This window comes from Accipiter gentilis, chromosome 18 (genome assembly GCF_929443795.1).
Source record: "Accipiter gentilis chromosome 18, bAccGen1.1, whole genome shotgun sequence".
Classification (NCBI taxonomy): domain Eukaryota; kingdom Metazoa; phylum Chordata; class Aves; order Accipitriformes; family Accipitridae; genus Astur; species Astur gentilis.
The window spans coordinates 4,331,067-4,353,549 of record NC_064897.1 but is presented as its reverse complement, the minus strand read 5'-3'; the positions used below and the strand labels follow the sequence as shown (position 1 = coordinate 4,353,549).

Here is a 22,483-nt window from a genome sequence, read left to right as displayed (position 1 = left end):
ATTTTATGAGACAGTATGGTGTTAATACATACCATTGCTATCAAAGTCACAAGTAGCACAGCAGGAAGAGAACGGTCAAAAAATTGAATTTTAGCTTTTTACAAATTATGATTAGAAATGAAACGTATTTCAGCACCTAATAGTAGCTGAATGATAAAGAGCAGTCACCAGGAATGGGAGGAGAGCTCTAGTGTTTACCTAAAGCAGGAGGCTGCCAGTTTCTCTTGTTTAGATAGGTCCGAAGGAAGAGTCCCAAAGGCTGATCATACCAGAAACAGAGAGAATTAAAATAAAACAAAAACTTGTAATTGATAAAATTGTTGTTCCTTCCCCGCCCAATGTAGCTGCTTCTGTCAAAATAGGATTTCAATCACAATAACTTGAGGTGACATTACTGTTAAGTTTATTACTTTCAAGCCATGGGCAGAATGCTTTCAGAAACTTAACACATAGCTACACGTTAAGGTAATAGTGTTATTTATAGGATTCTTGACTGGTAGCCCACTTGCCTTATGTTATTTACATGCTCTTTACCCAGTCACCATATGTGACTGGTTTCAATTCTTTTTAAGGGTCTTCTGAAACAAACTTCTATCATATGAGAGTGAAGGCTGAGACAGCGAGCACTAAGCATTTAGCAGATAAGAAATATACCCAAACTGAAAGTTGCAAATTAAAAATTATGTATTTTTAACAGCCTCTGTTTTAGAGTTCTGTAGTTTCTCAGCTGCTTTATTTTCCTGTTATTACTTGGATTTTAAGTCAGCAATTTACCCATCAAAACAAACTGTCTAGTTCACGAACAAACTGTCTAGCTCACAAAGGAGCTAGAGCCAATTCCCACTAGAGCCAGTGGAAAAGTTTTCAATTGAGTTCAGTGGGTTTGGTATCTGGCAGCCTTTGATGTGAATAAAAGAGAATCAAAATTCATGACAGAACATGTACAGAGAAATAAAAAAAATGCAGAATACCTTTTCCTGTCTGAAAAAAAATGGACACAACTATCAAGTTTCACTTTTTCCCCCCCTTACTTTTACTCAATAGTCTTTTGATATCTTCCTAAGGCCAGTATATAACGACTGCTCTTTTAGGGGGAGCACACCTGCCAACCACATTGCAAAGATAAGGAGGTTTTTTAATAGGTTTAATTAAGACCTAGTATAGTAATTTTTCCAATAATTCTTGTCATTTAGAGCAATATGCATTTCCCTGCTATACACTTCCATTTATCTGGACGAGCTTGAAAGCACTGGCTCTATAGCGCTAGAGTCAAGGCAAATAGAAGATCACATTTTGTCAACCTAATGGCTGTTTATGTGAAACCTGGTGATTTTTTTGTATTGCTACATGAAACTCTCACAAAATAAGTTTCTTTCAGGTTGTTTTTTTGTGTGTGTGGTTAAAGTGAAGTTTGTACTTTTCTCAGAATTTAATTTATTTAAGATTTTGTATAGGTAGATTTGTATAATATACCTAATGAGTAAAACATCTGCTGACCTGGGATTTCCTATTGCTAAATGCAACTGACCTGTTGCTGTAACAGGACTTTTAATAAACTATCTATAAATTAGTTTGAATTCATTACTTCTCTTGCAATTAAGATAGACAATAAACATTTCAAACTGAAGCAGCAACGCTGTAAGTAGACTGTAAGTTTTCCAGTTGAACCTGTTAAGCTGAAGATGTAAATTTTTTTTTTTAAAGATAAAAAATCTTCATCCTATATGTACCCATACATACATTAAGAATCCACGAAAATGTATCCTCATAACTTGTTTCTGTTTACAAATGTTACGCTGCCTTAAGAGTGTCAATCAATTGGATTTTTATTTTCTTCATCTGGCCACTTCAGTTTTGTGACAGTTGTGTTACTTTGCTTTGTCCCAGCCAGCAGAAAGCAGAGGTGGAAAGGCTGCTTGGGTCACAGGCTGGGTGGCGCGGGCCAGAACTGACGTAAGAGTCGCTTGAAGGCACACTTGGCCTCGTGCAAGAGGTGGTGTGTAGTTTTGCTGACCCAAAATTGCTTCCCCAAACAGGAAAAGGGAATGCGATAGCGTGAGACACGCAAACTGGAGAAACGTGGTTTCTTGCTGAGCTGCCTTTATCCTGCACCGATTTGAGCCTGGATTGCTCATTTCGAAAAGGTCTGCCACACTAACGAGGTGAGGGACTCTGTCAGGCCTGTCCTTCCATGTACAGGCTCCAACCTGTGAGCTCCACCACCTGGGCTGAAGAAATTACCACCCTCAGCTGTCCCCTCTTGCTGGAGTTGATTACCAAGGCAGCGGAACCCATGGCTTGTGTCTCCCCCAGAGCGGTTGTTTGCAGCCTTACATAGACAGCGGTCTCTGAAAATATCCATGATCGCACTAAGAGATCGTGTTTTGAACTGTGGGAGCAAAGCAAGTTGTCTCATGTTTTCTGTTGCATCTGTAGCTGTGGCACTATGTGCGCTAAAAGGCAGCTAAACCTCTCATGGGCAAAGCCCCTTGTGAGGAGTGTTCCTACAGGGACTTATTCCATCCAAGTGTGTTTTGGGAGGCTCTGAAAAGCCTGAGGACACCTGTGAGGCAGAAATACAAACGGGTTGTGAAACATGTCAGGTGTTTTTACTGCTCGGCTGCTGCTGCTGCTGCCATTTTGGCTGATGTGGTTTGGTTGCTGTCAGGATCTAATTTTACAAAAGTATAGTTTGCTTCAGACATTATAACGCACCTCACGTAACTGTCCCACCTGCTCCAGAAGGACCAGAGTCAGTGTTCCCAGCTTTACCATTTGGTAGTGTATTCACGAGGCCTCTCTTCTATGTCTGGTGATTAATTCAAATAAAATGCTTGTGTCCTGATGTATCATCTTGTTCTTCTGGTTTCTCTTCAACCATGTTCTTGAAGGAGAGAAGTGGATGTAAGTTTTGTCCTTTCTTTTGTACAGTTTCAGTTCCCTGACTTGCAGTGCTGGTTTGTAAAATACTTTCCAAGGCATTAAACTTTAAAAGTGTATCCTAACTAATTTTACAACTCTTTACTAAGTGGTGAAGTGCTGAAACACATTTAATTAGTTTTGCTATTGAAAGGAATACCATGTTTTGGGGTAGTATCTCTTAATTATATTCTAACAAAGTCTTGTGAAGAGGCAGAGCTAGTGGCAACAAAAGTCTGCAATTAAGACAGGGTATGTTGCCTGAAATACAAGATAATTGTCCAGGCAAGGTAGTTGGAATAGATTCAGAGACTGTAGTTGCAAATACTCTCTCTAGGTGTTTGGCATATACAGCAGAGAGGAGAACTTCTCAGGGGTGTCTGTATTATATGGTACAGACCACTGTGCAGTTAGCCCCAGAGTTTAATTTTGTTTTGTTCTGCAAACTTTCACAGCCTCAACTGGTTTGTGGTTTTGTTTTTTTTTTTTTATTTTTCTTTTTTTTAATCTTCTCCTTCTTACAGGCTCCTAGTCCGGTGTAAAGCTGATGGGTGGGAGCAAAGGTAAAGAATGATGTAATGCAGCGGCAGCCAGAAAGCATCTTTTGTTTGAATTGTGAAATGGCTACTCCATAGTCATCTTCCTGATGAATCAGATGTGAGGGGCTGCTTTGTGGAATGAACCCTTTGTAACAGCACATCAACTGGAAGCAGGAGGAGACATTCAGTTGAAGAGCTCTTTCTGAAAATGGGTTTAACTTTTCTTTTGCCAGTCACTACCAGCATGACCTCATACACTTCTAGTACAATGGTGTGGCTAAGCCTTTGAGTACACAGCCATTACATCATCGCAGCAAATTAGAGAGGGAGGTGGTGAAAGAGGCCTTATTGTTGTCATGGCCGATGAGATGATCAGGACTCAACCCATTGTCGCTGAGAAGTTGGTGGCTTTGCTGGAGAGTGGTACAGAAAAATTGCTGCTGATTGATAGCCGCCCCTTTGTGGAATACAATACGTCCCACATCTTGGATGCCATCAACATCAACTGCTCCAAGCTTATGAAGCGGAGGCTGCAGCAGGACAAAGTTTTGATTACAGAGCTCATTCAGCATTCAGCAAAACACAAGGTAGGGGTCATTTTCCTCTTATTCCTTGTATTTGTTCAAAGGAGTGCCTGGAAAGCAACTTGTAATAATTTAGGTATTTCATTTGAAAAAAACAAAAAACAAAACAAACCAAAAAAACCAACCTAAACTAGGGGACTGAGTTTTGCTGAGCTGTTGTCTGAGGCTATTGGTTACTACTAAGTTTATCTTTGGGAATCTTGGTAGCCTGCTCTCTCCTAAGTGACAGAGTAATGGGGAGGGATTTAGAAATAACTCCAAAAGAATGCTCTCAGGGTTCTTGTATGTCTTGTAAAGCACAGTCCCTAAAATGTATGTAATTAAGGCAGGAAATATTCTCCTCCTAAACTGCAGAGGATTCTTTGGGATCTGCGGTGGTAGGGATTTCTTAACAAGTGGTCATACAGTTTGGAAAGAAACTGTAGCTGTGTCAATCCTGGCTCCTATTTAATGTTTAAAATGCTTTTCGTCTGAGTATTTTGATGGGGTTTGTTTGTTTTGTTTTGTTTTGTTTTTTTAAGTAGTGTTATCAGTGAAAAGAAAATAGCTAATCTGTTTAAACTTAATGTGTATCTACGTATGTGGGGTGTTTTTTTTTTAATCCATTGGTACTTGTTTCACATGCTTTGGGTACAAAAATAATCTGTTATAATCTTGCTTTGACATGCTAAAAACTGAAGATGATGATGATTGCTGTTATTATTATTATTATTGATCATCTAAACTGTATTTTATACATAAAGTTCTATTGATGGATAAAATGTGTGTGGCTTTAGGTAGTTTAAGGTCTCTACTATTTATATGCAAAAAAACGTAGAAGCAGAAACTGAGGTGGGGCCTTCTTTTAAAAAGCTTGGTTTTTAAACAAACCAACCAACCTAGCTGAAGGCAAAGCATTTTACAAGTGACATAAAATTACCTAATGGTAGAAATTTGCAGTGTGCGCTCCAACCTGGAGCAAATAATCAATTTACAAACTCTCAAAGGAATTAAATCTGATCAGGCATATTAAGTATAAAATAAAAACTGTTTTGTGTACAGCATTGTAAGAAATCTATATATCTGAACTGCTGTATAGCAAATACGTGGGAACCCTGATGAGGGTGATAATGTGGTGCTTTTAATCATCTCCCTGCTTCCTATATTATTCTGAATTACTTGTGTTTCAGATTGAAATTGATTGCAAGCAGGAAGTGGTGGTGTATGACCAAAGCTCTAAAGATGTGACCTCTCTCTCATCTGACTGCTTTCTTACTGTGCTCCTGGGCAAACTGGAGAAGAATTTCAGCTCTGTGTATCTGCTTTCAGGTATGATGTACCAAGAAAAAAAATGAAACACTTGAATAAGGAGAAGATAGAAAATGCTATTGTTATATAAACGTGTACACAGTTTTGCAACTGTGCTGGTATAAACTTCAGTTATAGCATAGCTTTTTCTGTAGTTCTTTATGCATATAGTGACACTCGTAATACATATAATGCTTAGAAATTGCATCTTACAGGGGATATATTACACCATTAGTGCTAAGTAAATGGAAATCGAGCAATGCAGGGTTATTTAGATGCATATGTCTGCTACTTTACGGTCAAAAATAGTAAAAGAAATGTGCTTCCCTGGTCTTTTAAGTATTGTATGAGCTAGGAGGAAAACCTCTTCCTTGCTGAATTGGTAATTACTACAATAAGAACAAGAGAAATTATCTCCCAGAGTTATGGAGATTATTTTGTGTGACTTTTTAAACTTCACCTCCTTAAGTGGTAGTACTCTATTTAGGTATTTAGGTCTTTTTCCCTCAGCCCTCCTTTTTTTTTTTTTTTTTTTTTTTTTTTTTTTTTTTTAAATCCCAGGTCAAAGCATTCATAGAAACTCAAGCCCTGCTAATACAGGATTTGTTGGTGTTAACATGCGCTTGTGTTGTTACTTCTGTCATGGAACAGTAGACCCAGTGTTCACAAGGAGGAACAAGGAGGGGCATGAAGTAGATCCAGGGCTGAAAGACGGGGGAATGACCAATACAAGTGGGAAACCCATTACAATGACTCAATCAGTGATCTAATGAAGTGTATGCGTAGTCTCTGAGAAATGTTAAAACTAAAGCCAGAGACTGAATAATGATGAGGGAAAGGCAGATATGCTTCCCCTTAGCAAGAAGGTTTCACTGAGGTTTTTAGTGACTTCAGATGAAGGTGACAGGGAGGTGGTTGTGTTACTGAGAGAACTTTCCCCCAAACTATTTTGAAAGTGAGTACAGAGAAAATGAATCATTCCTGCACTTGGAAAGGTGCGTTTGGTGCTTACGTGAGCTGTATTTACAGTAAACTAAGTAGGGTTTTGCTTTGGCTATGTTTGGTGCTTCTGCTTTCTTTGCTGTCTTGGTAAGAATTACACCTGTGGGTTGTGGACTACAATATTGGACTAAGTAACTCTTCTTCCATATGAGCCACCAAGTAAATGTGTGGTGTCTAGACACAGTAAATGCTTAATGCAAGAGTGCTGAAATATGTGGTTAATACTCCCTTAAATTTAAAACTGTTATTTAAAAAATAGGCCAGTCTAGAAGCAGTTCATGTCTCTTAAGAAATCCTTTTATTGTTTGAATATCCAACTCTGCTCATCTGTCTTGAGGTTTGTTTAATAACCAGAAGCATATTACAGCCCCATGCAGGAATACAGACTTTTCACAGCTTAATTTCCATAATCAAAAGAGACACAGGTCTCCTAATAACTGATAATTAGACCTCACGGCAGGGAGGAATTGGGGGGGATCCTTAATAAGGCCAAGCACAGGGGAGTATCACAAAACTTCCCTTCCTTCTACTGTCCCTCTATAGATTAGTTGTGTGAGACATGGCTTTGATCTTCTTTTTCCTCTGCTGGACCCTGTGAAGCTGGTGGTCAGAGAGTTTCCATCCTCAGACTTGCCTGTGGCTCCTGTAGGAATGGACAGTACCAGGAAGGGAGTGTTCTCCAGCTGCCCAGCGCATAGTCTGGGCAAAGACCAGTTGAGTGTAGCATAATGATACTATGAGGAATTGTTCTGTTTTGTTTTTATTTCTAGCACGTGGTAGTTGTTTGTTCAAGCTGAAAATGGAACTTAAACCACATGCAAGGTAATAGTGCACCTTAGCTGGCTGAAGTGAACTTAGACATGTGCAGCTGGTAAGGATTAGTTTGGGTGTTAGGGGGAGAGAAAGGGAATCTCATGTGTTAAAACCCTCCTTATAGAAAGGGGGATTTTAATTTTAGCATGTCAAATGCATTTCTCTTGGCAAAGATTTGAGAATTTAATCTTATTTTTGGTTAAACAGACAGTGAGGAGGATATTTACGAATGCAGAAACAACTGATGGCTTTAAAACCAGTGGTAGAGGAGTATAGGAACAAAAGGGAAATGTAAGGAAAGTGTTTACAACCGATCTATTACAGTTAAGTTCTTATTTCAGGACATATACCCAATTAAGATGAATCAGTAGTAAAGGAATTAACATCAACTCTGTTCTTTCAGCTCTCTAGCACTTCCTTCTCTTACAATGAATTTGTTCTGATTTTAATCCTTACATAAGAAAACATATTTCACAGTCCTGTTGTTTTCTTACATCTACTAAAAAGCTAGTTACTTGACAAACAAATGCACACGAGAAACCTTTTGAGATGTGGGGTGAAGGAGAAGGTGCTAGTTGCGGTCTTATGGGAAGTTTCTTGGAGATTATTGATACGTGGCTCTAGGAAACTAGATAAAATGTGTTGTCTCAGCAAGCTGATGACGAACTTTCGTAAATGTTTATAGCCTATAATGAGAGTAGGGGTCAGTGCCCCACGTAAAAAGAAAAACCTTTGGACTTGAGTTTTCCCTATGCCACTCAATCCGGTTTATTTAAAATAGTGACCTTAAATAAACATATTGTGGTAGGAAAATATTTTTTTGTTGGGATAGAATAAGAAGCAATTAACAAATATCTGAAATTCCTGCATCTGTTCTTCCTGCCTCCCCCCATTACTGAGCGCTCAGTGAGGTGGCTTTTTATTTAAGTTTTGCATAAAGGTATGCTCTACCCTGGAGGTTGTTTTTCATTCAAGTAACTAATGTAAAGACCTCAAAGGAACCCTTAGCAATTAGTTTAAGCTCTTGATCTAGCCTCATAAAAATATTTATAATCTGGTGGGGAATGTTTTCAGGAATTTAAATATTTGTTTTGGTTCTTAATTTTTAACAGTGTGCAAAATACTGAAATGTGGGTACTGAAGGCTTAACCCCAGTCCCATCGTTGCATGCTAAGTTAAATAAGATTTAAACACAGGGATGTGACTTGATTCCTTCTCTTTCCAGTGTTCTCTTTGAGAACTGGATTTACTTTCATGGAGTCCTTTTCCTAGTTACAGTATGTTTATGATGTTTCTGCTTGGTCTGCAAAAACAGTGAAAAGAGGCTAGCAATTCTTGCTTGAATTAGCATTATTAAGGAGGTAAAGGTCAAGAGTCTTGCTTAAATTCTATTCCACTATGCCAATGGAAATCACTCATGTTCTACTTTGCTAAAACACTTGCTCTTCCCTGTTTCTGTTAATCTGGCATACTCCTACCCATGCAAGCACAGATGTCTTCATGATGGTTACCTTTCAAATGTTGGCTGTGAAGAAGATAAAGCACAGCTTTTTATTTTGTGGTGGTGTTTTTAAGTTATTTTTTTGTACAGAAGACTCATTCTAAACAGAATGATCTCTGAAAAAACAGAAATGCCTACCTTTCTGTATTTCCAACCTGACATTAAAAATTGTAATAGCTTAACACAGAAACACTGTACTGGCTCTGAACTGAGACCAAAAGCAAGAGTTGTTGTACTTGGGTGGAGCCAGAGCAGGTTATCTGTATAATTTGGAGAATTACTAGTAGAGAATTACAGATTTTCCAGGCATGAAGCTCGCATCTGACTTGCAGACCCCCTGAGCACCGAGCTGGGGAGCTTTATGCCCCCCTCCCAAAACCATGGTTTGACTGTGGGTACAGTCAACATGTAAAAAAAGTGGTGTTGACAAGTAATTAAGGCCCAAGTGGTGAATTGCCTACTAATCTCTGCTACTCTTCTGCCTATAAGAAATGTCAGCACTAATGTGATTTAATGGATTTTGCTTTCACAAGGGCTCTCTGATAAGCTTCTACAGGGCACAAACCTACCGTGATAAGCAGAAAGACATAAGTTATTAATTTTCTATTCAGTGACAAAGGCAGGTGACTTGCAGTGGACAGTGGATGAAGTCATAAGCTGAAAGTATGTAAAGAAAGAGCAAACAATGAGTTCAGTGAGATTGGGCAAAGGTCCTGGAAATGAAATAGTCAGTAATTAGCCAGATACTGTTGCAAAAGGTATGTTTTTGCTGAAACTTCCCAAATCATTGTTTTCCCCCTGACCTGTCCCTCGCCTAACAAAGTGTGTGTACAAAATGGAAGACTTGCATGGGACATGCAAGGAGAAGGAAACAAGTCAGGAACTCTTCTACAGTTCTTGTTTATGCTGGTATTTTTCTTAAAAATATTTGAAATTGGAAGCCCATTTAAAGGAATCCTAGTACAAAAATGCCAGTATCTTGAGGGTATGTTTACCACTGTGTTGTCTCTACTTGCCTAAAGCAGAGCTGGATGGAAAAAAAGCCCAGCGCTCTCTCCCCACTTTGTCACCAGAAAAAACATGCCTTGTGGCAGAGCAGCAGGAAATCTTGACAGTATTCTCGTATAGGTAGAGCTGGTCATTTCTATCTCCTGAAGTGACCAGGGCTGCGAGACTGAGCTTTCTTCCCTGCTTCTGTAGTCCCATATGCCAAGTAGGAGGGTACCCAGTGTGGATTGAAAGATGGCATGAAGTAGCTGTGGTTTGTGGTTTCTGATAAATTCCTGTCTAACATCCTGACACCTTTTCACATTTGGATTTGGAGCTTAGTAACTTTTGGTTGTGGCTGGCTGAAGTTCTAAGCGTTCCCTATATATAAGTGTTTGCAGAGTGCCTCAAGGAGAAGAGCACGCCTTGCCTTCAAATGAGGTCATCGATTACAATGATCAAGTTATCTGCAAGTTGAAATAATTCTAGCGAGAATAAGCTGTTAAATATCCTCCCAGTGTTTAGAGAAGGAAGGGTAGTTGCACTGTGATGGCAGCTGTCTTGATGCTCTGAATGGTTGATGCTGTTAGAAGCAAGTCTCTGTTAAAAGAGGTGAAAATCTTGCCGAGGGAGTGCAGTATTCCCCAAGTGGTCCCCTAACCCACGGAGTACAGCCAGTGTCAGTGGGGAGGAGACGAGAGCGAGAGAGGAGCTTAGCTCTGAATCACCCTTTTCAAAAGTCTCCATCAAATTTTAATGGGAGCATAGAAAAACTAGTACCCTTGGCTACAGTCAGTCCTCTGTGAATATCCTCCCACCCTTTGTACTTAAAACGCAGTTTTGAGTGTTCATTTAGTGCCATGATTGTTTTAAGCACTTGAAGAATGGGAGTAGGGTTTATTACTTTCATATGTGTATCCACTTACTGTCTTTTGAGAGAGAGCAAAGTTTGACTAGTGTGGAGCTCTCATAACATTTGTCAAACCCAAGAATAACTTGCTAAGTTTGCTTTTGTTTTGGATACCTCAGGATGCTTGTGAAACTTAATTGACTGAAATTACGATGAAGGTATTTATTTTTTTTCTTTCTTTAAAGGCAGAAAAGGCAAGTGTCAGTGTCCAATATGCTCTCTTTACTTGTCCTTAGTCTGACTTTTCTATACACCACTTGGGTGGGAGTGCGGGCTTGACACACACACACCCCCCCCCAACCTTGTTTGCTTAACCTGCCTGTTAACCTTGTCTTACCAAAGGCACAAACCCTCCAGGGCAAAGAACTTCCCTTGCTACTGTGCTTGTAAAACACCTGGCATAACGGGGCTACTTTCTGAAGACCGCCGTAATAAAAACACCGTAGCTTTCCCAAACCGTGAAACCTTGAATCCGGTGGAAGGACTCCCGGTGGCTGATGAGAGGGGACGGGAAGGGGAGAGCGGGCGTGGGGATGGCAGCGCTCCTAACGGGGCAATCCAGCCTGGGCTTATGTAATGGAAAATGGCAAGCATCCCTGCGGAGCTGAGCTGGAATGCGTGAATTGTAATGGCCTGTGGAGGTCTGCAGCTCGTTTAAACAGAGTGGAAACATTGTAGATTAATAAAACTTGTGAGTCAGAAAGTTTACAACTTTCCTTCCTTGGTGAGGGGAAAATCTATACTGCAGCTTTTAGATAAACATTTTAATGTTTGATGGGAATGTGACTGTGAAAGTGCTGTTAAGTCACAGCATTAAGAGCCTCTGCTCTGATTTGAGGCAAAGTAAATGTTAGTTTTGTATATTTTTGTCTTTGCTGTAGTGCTGTTTAAATTTGATTTATTTGTTTTAGGATAGTTTTCAGTAACATTGCGTTATGTGTCTATCACTAACTAGTATTTACAGTAACAAATTCTAAATTGCTATCAGGAGAAGGAAAAAAAAAAAGCTAAACATGAATGAACTTCACTGCGTACTTTTGGTGAATACAGGAGTTTGGTAAGGCTTACTTAAAATGACAGCGTCTAAATGTTATGTTGTAGAAGTCGTTGCAAATTTTGCTGCTTTTTTATTCTTCTTTTCCTTTAAAAAGGGATACCAGTATAATATTTATCCGTATATGGCTATATAAAATTTATGAATAATTAGTGCCATTAATGAAGATGCCAATTCTGGATTTAACGAAGGTGGTGGCATCTTCTGCCAAGTCCATGAGCTTCAAAGTAGTCTTCTTGCAATCCTTTCCTAGTACATGCATGTAGTCTTTGGTTTTTGACTCATCACTTGGGTCTTAGACCTTTTCCACTCCCTGCTTTAAAATAATTGTGTTTGACACTGAGTTAACACTGATGAACTGGCAGACAATTAGGTCTTGTGGGAAAAGGAGGGAAGTTGCTTCTAGTCTGTTTTCAAGAATTCATTGAAGAAAGCTAATTTCTCCCTTTGGCCTTTTCTGAATGGTCAGAATCCAAAGGGGGGGGCAGCGGGGGAAGACAAAGCATCTGATTTGAATGGCACTTAAGAGAAATGCCGAAGTTTGTTCTTTTACCAGTGTGCATTGTCCTTGGGCTTTTCCAGCAGACTTCATGACCTGTGGAAACCAGACACGTTCACTGTCTCTTATTTCTCCATCATGAGTGCAAGACGGGATCTTTCTGTGCATCCTGTCTGAAGCACGCAGAGCTGCAGGGCCAGCTGGATCTGCAGGGATATTGTATAAAACACTTCATAGGCTTTTCTTAGCCTGAAGTTTTAGGGAAGCCAAGCTCACAGGAGTTGCCATGTTGTCTGTCTCTCTGCTGTCACCCACAAAAGATGTTTAAGCTTGTTGGTCAGCTTCAGTAAGGTTTGACAAAAGGAGTAACGAAATGAATAAAATAATGGAAGTTCTTGTAAGCCCTATGGAAATGAGCACTGGTACAGCATTGAGCCTCAAATTAGCATCTCCCCCCGAAAAGTAGTTTTGGCTTGAGCTGAGCTGGTTGTGGATTTGCTGGTGTGACCAAGCAGCAGTGCCATGTGGGTCCCGGCAATGCAAGAAGGACCCTTGGGGAGCTCAGGCTGTGATAGCCGCCCGAGGATCCACCAAGAGATGGGCACTGATGGCAGGTGGGCTTCTTCGGTTTCTACAGCCCTTTGAATTATTTGGTTGAAAAACATGTTTGCTTAGTGTGAAAGTTGAAAGCTGCTCTTCTGGCCTTTTGGATCGGTCTCCATTAGTTAGAGAAGCTGGCCGGCACCTTCATCTCGGTTAGCAACCTCTTCTCTAACTGAATCTCTTCTCTTCTCCTCTCCGCCTCGGCTATGGTGCCAGGCTCTGGGCGTGAAAAGCAATTGCTGGCATTCTCCTTTGAGCTTTAGCTGACAGGCTTATAGGAAACACATCAAGTGATGTGAACACCTACTTTCTCATCTTGCTTTCATTCCAAGTTATGGTTCATGACTGCCTTTACAAAGAAGTAGTAAGAAATTCTCCCAGAACAAATGCAGTGTAAGCTTGTTGGTAAGTTTTTAGTGTTAGAATTTGTATATGCATGGAGCTCTTGTCTTTGTAGGAGTTGTCTCCATACTTGGACAGTTACACAGAAAAAAGCAAGTTACACCTAAAGGGGAGGCCCCCTATTTTTATGTTTCCCTTTCACTGCAGACTTGTGGGCACGTCAGTTGTTGCACTTTTCATACCCAACCTTAATCCACCTTGTCTCTGAAGTGTAGTCAGGTCTCTGTTCCTTTCTGCGCTTTGTCAGTATGCACTTGCCTGATAGCAAGAGCAGCTATCTCCAGATGATTAAGAATAAAACTTCTGGTGCAGATCTCTGCAAACATATGAGGATGGAAAGGAATTACAGAATTGGCTGTTTCAACAGTAATTTTAAAAGCAACTTTAAAGAGATACTGGTTGCCTCATGATTGATTTTTCTGTATGTTAGAAATATATGCAAGTTGAGACATAGGATGAATGTATGAGGGAACATCTGTGCTGTATTCCACATGCATGCAAAGGAAGGACATACAAATAAGCGTGGATGGGGAAGATGTCACTGAAGCAGGCCTGTTTGGCTAACATAACCGTTGGTAATTACAACCAGCCAACAGCCTAGTTACTGTGATATGTCATGTAAGCATCGGTGAGCTGCTCAAGGTGAACTTTGAAAGCTAGCAGGAGGAGAAAATGGCATTCTCCTCTCTTTCCAGCACCCTGCAGAAAAGAAAGGTGTTTGGGGGAGGTGGAGGGCAGGAGAGCAAAGGGGGTACTGGACTGGTGGATGGGGGATGTGTGCAGGGTAGATGCAGGTGTTGATCTGCTCAATAACAGACGAAATTTCACTGGACCAGCCATGATAGTCTAAAGCCAAAGCCGAGTAACCTGTGTTTGTGTAAGGAAGGGATGTGTGTTGATGTGAATTAAGAACGACAAGTTATATTTTGAAAACTGAATTTTTAGTAGATTGGTGTTTCTGCTTAACTTTTTTACTCTTCCCCAATGCCAGATCAGTCGCACAAGTACTTGGCCTTCTATAAGCAAAGAAAAATGCTTTTAGTTTTTGATTCAGAATTGCTATGTTTCCTGTGACATTGTCTTATTTTGATTGGTTACATCTCTGAGTGGTTTGACCCATTTGAAGGAAATAGGGAGGAGGAAGAGAAACCAACATAACATGGAATGAACACAGGAAACATCCACCATTTCCCCCCCCAGTGTTATGTCCTATTATGGTGTCATTTAACTGGAATGGTTTTACTGAGTATTGGGTAAAACCAGTAAAATGTTATCTGCACTTCACAACTCTGTAGTAAGTGTTCAAATCAAGATCTTAGAGCTCAACTGGCCTTTCACTTGCAAACCTCCATAGCAGTTTACAGAGCTACTGTCCCTCCAACTACAGCGTGGCAACTGGCAGCACTGTGGAATGCTCCTGGTCTGTTTCCACAGAACATTAGAGATGAGCTGATGTAAATGCTTGTGGCTCTCAGTAGTTATTCCTCTGTATTAATTTAGGATTTGTGTCTGATGGTAGTTAAACTAAGTAGTCATAAGGATCTGGATGGATTCCATTCCCTCAGTGAAAGGTAGCTCTTCCCAAACCAGTAACATTTCTCTGGCTATCATTTGTTGCCACCTGATCCCATCTTCTCTCCCTCTCCTCTTCCTGCTGCTGGCAAAGTAGTTGGGAGTTTTATTTATACGAGGATTTATGCAGTGAATCTGTAAGAAAGAATAACTTTTACTGTGGAATTTTGCTGAAACTTTTTAATCCCTTCTGGGTTTGGCGCTATTTTGTTTCCTGAGTTGGCTGAGAAGGGAGACGAAACTTCTGATACCAAGATTCATTTAACGATCATACCTTTACGATCACAATCGTAGTTAGGAAACGGTAATGTCTTGATCAAAGGAAAGTCTGTAGTCACCACTTTGCAGAACCATAGCAACAGGGTAATTGAGTCGTTTGCTGGATCTTGCCAAATTTCTGCTAATGGATGTGGAGGCTTGTAAGGAAGAAACGCAGGCTTTACTATAAAGACCTAGGAGGTGTTGGGTTGTCTGCCACACGCATGAGGGCTTAGGCTGCAAAACCGCTGATGGCTTTTGGCACCTTAACATGGTTTTGTAAAAACTCTTGCGTGAGTCGCAGCCACAAGAAGTGAACAGAACAAGTCAGCACTGGAATGCGGTACAGTACTGCTGTTCGTTAAACATGCTGCAGCCAGGGCATGCTTGCCACTTGGTTAAAACTGAAATAATTTCACTGGTCTGTTTATTTTAACAAGCTACCTAAGCAAGAGCTGAGTTGCCTTGGGACAGTTACAGAACTTTGCAGTCTCCTGATGGATAATCTAAAATTAGAGCCAAATTTAATGAATTGATTTTTGTCTCAGAAACATAAGGGACAACCAGTTGAATTCACAGTTTACCACTGCTACTTTGATATCTTTGCTTTCATGTTAGAAAATATACTGGATGATAAAAGTCTGAAATGACTTCTGTCTCATTGCTTTAATTTGCTCCCGTAATGATGGTAGTCATCCTCCCCAAAGATTTTTTCCTTCAGACTTGGGTAGGGCCTGTTACTCAAGTAAGAGACGTAAGAGTACTGTTAGCTACTTGCTACCAGCCAGAGGATACGATGACTTACATATGTGAAGTCATGACAGAAGCAACAAGCAACCGTCTATTTAAAACTGAAGAAGGAGATGCATTGTGCTCCTTATCGTGCTTGCCCATCAAGGTTTTCAGATGTGGTGGAACTGTTCCGTGAGTGGTGATGTAAGAGTCTTCCATTTAATTCATTGATATCAGAAAAAGTAGAGTGAAAAACTTCAAAAGCCTCCAGGGAGGTGGGGGAGATCTTTTTAAACACAAGCAAAATTTTATAGATATATGTATAATACATAAAAGTTATTCCCTTTCCTCCTTCCTCTGTCCATACCATTCAAATAGACAAGAAGTGGTTTCATCCTGTGGAATGTCAAGAGAGCTGTTTCAGCTGAGCACCACCATCAAGAAAACAGAAAACCTGTATGGTTCATAGCTATTTAGGAGAGAATATTTTGGCGTTGTTTGTCAGTCATCTATTTCCAGGGCCCAGTTACATTATTAAGGATTTCAGTGAAACTTTAGTAACCCAGTAGCTCTGTTAATGACCTGCAGATATTTTTTCCCCACAGTTTAAACATGCTTTTGTGATTGATTTATTATTTGAAGAGGCTGGAGTAGTGGTGGGAGAAGGGGTGTTGTTTAGAAACTAGCTCCAGAAGAAAAGTGTATTTTCTCTTATTAAAACAAACTGCACAGTGCTGCCAATAGCCCTATTCCAACTGAGGTAGGTAAGGACATTTAAAGACAATATTTGCGTTGATGCAAAGGTCATCCTCAAATATGGAATTTGAAACTAAACCCATCCCATCTTTCTTTTAAGGCTCTATTTTCTATTCTGCATTCCCACCTGTAGGCTAAATTCATTCTTCCAAATGTTTAAAGTTTGTTTTTTTGAAGACAGTCTGCTTCATTTACAGCACAAGTGTACAGCTAGCCTGAGTGCATAAAGCACTTTTTTCTCTTAAGAGGTTCCTCATGTAGACTGTACGTACACTTCAGCTTTGGGGACCATAATCTGCGTTGGAAAAGAGAGACACATGAAATAAGTACCTTTTTTTCTACACATCTTTATGTGCTGGGTTTTTTTAATATATCTGTATAATTTAAAAAATAGATAATTTTTTTAAGTTAATGCCAGCAAAGAGTGATGAGTGCAGTTCCTTAGAATAGAAGTTAGTCTCATGACACAACAGCTCAGTGATCATACGCATGGATGCTGTTGTTCCAGATTCCTGATACTATGTTTGTTGCACTAGAAGAAATCTGTAGTTTAGCAGGATGCATATACGAGTATGTTTTGTTGGTATGGGTTTTGTTTGTTTGTGGGGTTTTTTAAAACAATTTTTCAACATATGCTGATCTAGAATGTGTTTTTCCTATTTGGAGTGCCATAAATCAAAGCCAGATTTGTTGAAAAGCTACTAACTTTTTGAAATGGTTATAGAAGATGGCAGGGAAGATAGATTAATATTTGAAACAAGTCACCGATTTCATCCTTTTTCAAGTAATTTCACTACTGATACTAATACCAGCTTAAAATACATTAAAAGGAAATGAGGGCTCACTTGGGAGCATGTGTAAAAATAGGTAATAAAATGTCAGACTTACCCGATTTGAGAGTTTTGTCGCTGTAATTCATGTTGTAAAGATACTGAAGCAACATGTTACTAGTAAAGCGTGAGTAGAAAGAAGAAACATGACTTTGAAAGGATGAATGTCCCAGAGGAAGTGTTGAAGCATCTAATCTTGAATCACTTGCCTTGACAGAGCCCTAGGATAAAAATAAAATTAAAAATTGCTCTTACACTTATGATGACAGAGTGTGGGTTCCATCTGCCAAAATCTCATTTTTTTTTGCATATTAGCTTCTTGCTTAATTTCTTGTTGCAGTGTTCATACAAAAGTGAGACCAATCTGTAGGTAGTTGGGAAAATTCTTTTTTTGTTATTGTTAAACTTTGCCCATGTAGTCTCTTGCAAAGAAAGCACAGATGTAAAATCTTTTATTTGCTTGTGCTGCTTCTTTGTAAGGAAGAAGAGTCAATTCTCTATTTCCAGCTGTGTCAGAGAGAGGATCCAGAAAGCAGCCAACAAGAAATAAAGAATAAGCAAATGAAACCAAAGATCAATACTTGGTTTCCCCTTCTTCCCCCAATCTCTCAAGGAACTGCTGGTCACCGTATCTTATATTAAATTTAATCTGAGAGGCATATAATGCCTATAAATTCAAGGATTGCTTCCTGTAACAGAGGGGAAAATGTTATGCCATACAGAAGAAAATTAAGCAAGTATGAGAGAGAATTGTTTTGCAAACTCCTTCTGTCATTTGACTGAGACATCGAACAAGCAACATTTGTGCTCCTGAACACACAGGGAGGTTGTAAAGCAAGGAGGAGGAATCCCAGCTAATAGGAATAGAAAATGTCAGAGCCTAACCTTTACTGTATCCCTAGCCTAGGTCCTTTGGGGTATGGCTCTGTGATGGGCAGTGCCTTGGCTTAGTATCCCCCCTGCCCGTCCCATACAGTCCAACCTCACGCTCATATTCTCCTGATGAGCATTGTCATGGTTGTCTAAAATCACTTGCCTAACAAAATAGACAAGTGATTTGGGGGATTTTTTTTGTAAGTCAGGAGACTGAACAGGAATCGCTGTTCATAAAACTTTTGTGCTGAAATCTGCTTGATGGCTTTTTTGTTTATCAGATGAAATGGACTGTTACACGCATGGCTATTACTTTGGTTTTTTTCTATATTTACTAAAGATACAGATTTTTAAATCCAAAGAATAGGCATAATTCAGGCAATGGTAATGTACTGTTTTGTCAAGGCTTGCATTATCTTACTCCTGAATAATTTTAATTCACATCTTCAAACTGTAGTAATAGTGAACATAGCATTTGGCAGACTTAGCATGTTAATACTTCACTTCTGTGATGATAAAAAGGTACCTCATTCTGAACAGGTTATAATTAAGCTTCCTTCAATTAAAATTCTGCTTGCCTCTGTGCTGTAATGTAGGGAAATAGTTGGGGACTTTCACTATAGTTTGCGACTTTCACCCTTACTGGTTGGCTGTTAAATGGTGAAAACAGTCAAAAAAAGCCTATAACATACTGATTTAAGCAGCTGCCTCCAGTTCTTCTTCAGACTAGTTTGTGAAGATAAAGTATGAGAACGAGCTGAGCTTGGGGTTTAGCTCGGCTTGGAAAAAGCTAGCTAGCTTTTCTGAGAACATGTTTAGTCAAAGTATAAGTTTGTTGTAGGAGTTTTCTTTGGTTCTGTTTTCTAACTGTGGCTAAGGCCAGTTGGACCACAGTTAGTGGCACAGATTTATAATGCAGCCCTTGTGATGGGAGGGAAGCTGGGAACTAGCCGAGCAAGAAAAAGAAATAGAGCTTGAGCTGGGTTGCATCTATTTGTCTCTAGAGCAGTCTCAGCCTCACTTTTTATTCCCTTAATGTTCCATAGCAGCTGTGCCATGCTGCTGGTGAAACAGCCAGGGAGCATTTTTGATGGCCACTGGGATTTTAGGTGGATTTAAATGTGTTACCAGTCATTCCACTCTAGTTTTCCTGAGTGGTTTAATGTAGTGGTGGGAAACAGTAATGAAAATGTTTTGGAGCCATAATAGGGATGGGGCCTAATAACTGGTGCAGATGAAGAACCAGCTAGCAGTAAAGGGAGGAGACTTGTGGTGAGCTGCATGGGAAGTCCATGGCTGGGTGAAGCCTTCCCCTGAGAAGGAGAAGCCTTGGCTTGGTGTGGTTTTGAAAGGTGAAATCTCTTCCAGTGTGTTGGATGAAATGTATTAATTATGGAGCAGCATAGAAAATAATAATGCAGGATTTTAAAAGCAAGCATTAATAACCACATATTGATGCTTTTACCAAATTAAGTAAACATGATTTTTTCTTAATTAAGTCTAATTATAGACCTCATGCAGGAGCAGGAGGTGTTTAGAAAACAGCTTGCAGGGGCAGAGAGGAAAAGCTGTGTGCGCTTTTGGTGTGGTGGGTGTTGTGGCTGTTTTTCTCAAGTCTCCTTTCCCCATATCACTAAGAATGGGAAAAAGCATCGAAAACTTCTGAGGAATGGAGTGAGAGAGAGAAATAAATGTTCCAGGCAGAGTGGGAATACGCAGCCAGGCCTTGCCTTCTGCAAGTACACAGTCATGGGACCTCTGGAAGAGGCACACGTACAGTTCCTCTGTTAAGGCTTTCCTACTGCCCCTTAATGCCTCCCCATCTCCTGCAACAAATGCCGCTTTCCGAGAACTGGAACGGGCACCAATGCCTACAAGACTGCATGTATATTAAATACATACTGTTCCTCTCACAGGTGGATTTGCTGAGTTCTCCAGCTCTTTCCCTGGTCTCTGTGAAGGAAAATCCACGCTCATCCCTACTTGCATTTCTCAACCCTGCCTACCTGTCTCCAACATTGGCCCCACCAGAATCCTGCCTCATCTCTATCTTGGGTGTCAGCGGGATGTCCTCAACAAGGTGAGTGTTCTGGGCGTCATGTTGTTTACTTGGATGAGTATATAATCTCCATGTGTCTTCATCCATGCTTCTATCATGCTGCATCATTACAGCTATAAAACACCTAAAGTAGATACAGATAATAGCTGTCTGTGCATAAGCTATGGAAAACTATGTGACAACTAACAATACACAGACCACATAATTAATTAATTCACGTGTCATGTAATATGAAACTCGGTCTCCTTTCTCCTTCATGTTGGAGAAGATGATACCGTACCTTCCTCGGGAACCTACCAACCAACAGGAAACTTAGCAAATCTGCCATTACAGCAGGTCAGATATGTTCCTGTGTATAGCTCTGACTGGTTTGTTTTGGCAGGTCTTCGATGTTAACACAATTATATCAGTGGTTACAGTAGGACAAAGGAAGATTGTCTGTTTTTTAGTATATCCTTCAAGTGCTGGAAAAAATAGCACTTAAATACCATGAATTGTGTAATGAGGGACTACTGCAAACAAATTTTTGTACATGTAATAAAATGTTCAGATCTGGATAATCAGTGGGGTCATTTAAAATGAGCTTTTATGGTAGCACGGCACTGAAACTTTCATTCTTTCTAAATACATGTGCATTTAATAATTTCTGTTCCTAAAGAATAGCCCAGGATATTTTGGTATACTTAAAATAGTCAGCAAAGTCATCAAATATAGCACTTGTAGGGTGCTGGACTATCAGATGTCTAAAAGAGCTTGTCTCAAATTGCTACAGTTCTATATTCCTATGTATATCCACAGATGTTTGCCTCCATGAGATCAACTCTATTGCTTACAATCTACATCTTGGGTCCCTTCACAAGGGAATTTTTATCACTTCTGCCGCATGTGCCCTTTTGCCTCCCATGTCATCTGACAGTCCTATTCATTAGTTGAATCTCCAACAGCTTTTATAAGCTGGCATTAAATACATGGATGGGGGAGAGGGGAGGAATGCTTCGCCCTAGCATATTGCCTTAATTATGTGCAAGGCTTATGTGTATGGTTTTTATCCATGTATAAAGCTTAAGGCAGGAAATATCCTAATAGTCCTATAATTGGATCAAGTTCATATGCTTTGACCATTATCATATTTTTCACTGCTTTCTTCTACTTTCACTCCATCCCAGTCTGGCCATTAATAGGCTATTTTTAGTTTTTGCACAATTGTTTTAAGGGGATTTTTGACACACAAGCAATCATGTAGAAGGTAATTGTACTTTAATAGAGTGCACAGAAATACCTTTTATATGGAGAATAGTCAGCAGTCATTGTATTTACTGTGTCCTTTAAAATCTTCCATGTCTTTACTGCCAGGTAGCAAGTCAGTCAGCAATTCAAACTTGATTCACTTATGACGGATGTCAAAGCAGCTTATTACTTTTCCTACTACAAAAGCAATTTGTGGTCCCCAGACAAAAGACAGCAGGAGCCAAGTAATTAAAAAAACCCAAACAAAAAAAAAAAACAACAACAAACCTCCTTGCTTTCAGTGGTAGAGTATTAGAAAGATGCTTTTACGCTGTTTGTTTCAATGTGTGAATGGCAAGTGCTATCCTAGGTCACAGTGGGAGTGAGGGGGCAACCTGTTCTCCTCGTTCTCCTCCAGGGCCAGGGATGTGCTCCTTCGTTTGGGATGTGACTGGAACTCCAGTGCTGTGGCCCTTAAGTGGTGAATAATCCCAGAGGGATGAAAGAGGCTGTTCCCTTTCCTTGCAGTAAATTGATGCCTGTGAATAGGTGTTGGGCCCAGGCACAGTATGTGTGCCTCACCAGGAAAGGAATCCAAGTGGTAGCGGCAGTCAGGAATTTCATTATAGGGCTAAAACCGCAATTACTACGGGTGAGCCCTGAGTGTGGCAGAGCCGTCTACAGAAAGAGTTTAGACCTGGTGGTGGCTCTCTTGCCTATTATCTACAATCTTATTTCATATTATTTCAGCACTTGTTGAAGGAAGCCCTGCAGCTGCAAATACTTTAGAATTAATGTAAGGCCTCCAGGAGTTGGTCAGATTTGTACTTCCTCACATACTGTTGGGAGTTACGATCGAGGATGACTGTTTCCCATTTTGTTTGGAGAACCACAAAAATGACAGCATACAATCCACAGAAAGTTCAGCGAGTTCTTACTGCCTGGTGTCATCCTTGATAGTCAATCTTTTGGCAGTTCTTCCATTGATGACTAAATTAACCTCTTAGATTTCTTACCCATTTTAGGACAAATACACATCCTACGATTTCAGATCTGCTTGGGTTTTGTACCCTTTT

The 22,483-nt window shown here is 40.0% G+C and overlaps 1 protein-coding gene across 9 annotated transcripts in view; it reads left to right on the top strand.

The window, feature by feature from the left end:
* The window catches only part of DUSP16 (dual specificity phosphatase 16), a 68,830-nt gene that overhangs the window by 32,905 nt on the left and 13,442 nt on the right, over window positions 1–22,483 (top strand). For 6 of the 9 annotated variants that reach the window (XM_049822372.1, XM_049822376.1, XM_049822375.1 and 3 more), the window contains 3 exons: window positions 3,444–4,045; window positions 5,212–5,350; window positions 20,038–20,201. In XM_049822372.1, the coding sequence (XP_049678329.1) occupies window positions 3,815–4,045; window positions 5,212–5,350; window positions 20,038–20,201 (534 nt within the window). In that variant the 5' untranslated portion in view covers window positions 3,444–3,814. The remainder of the gene's footprint in view (window positions 1–3,443; window positions 4,046–5,211; window positions 5,351–20,037; window positions 20,202–22,483) is intronic. The other 3 variants (XM_049822380.1, XM_049822373.1, XM_049822379.1) reach the window with 1 other exon arrangement.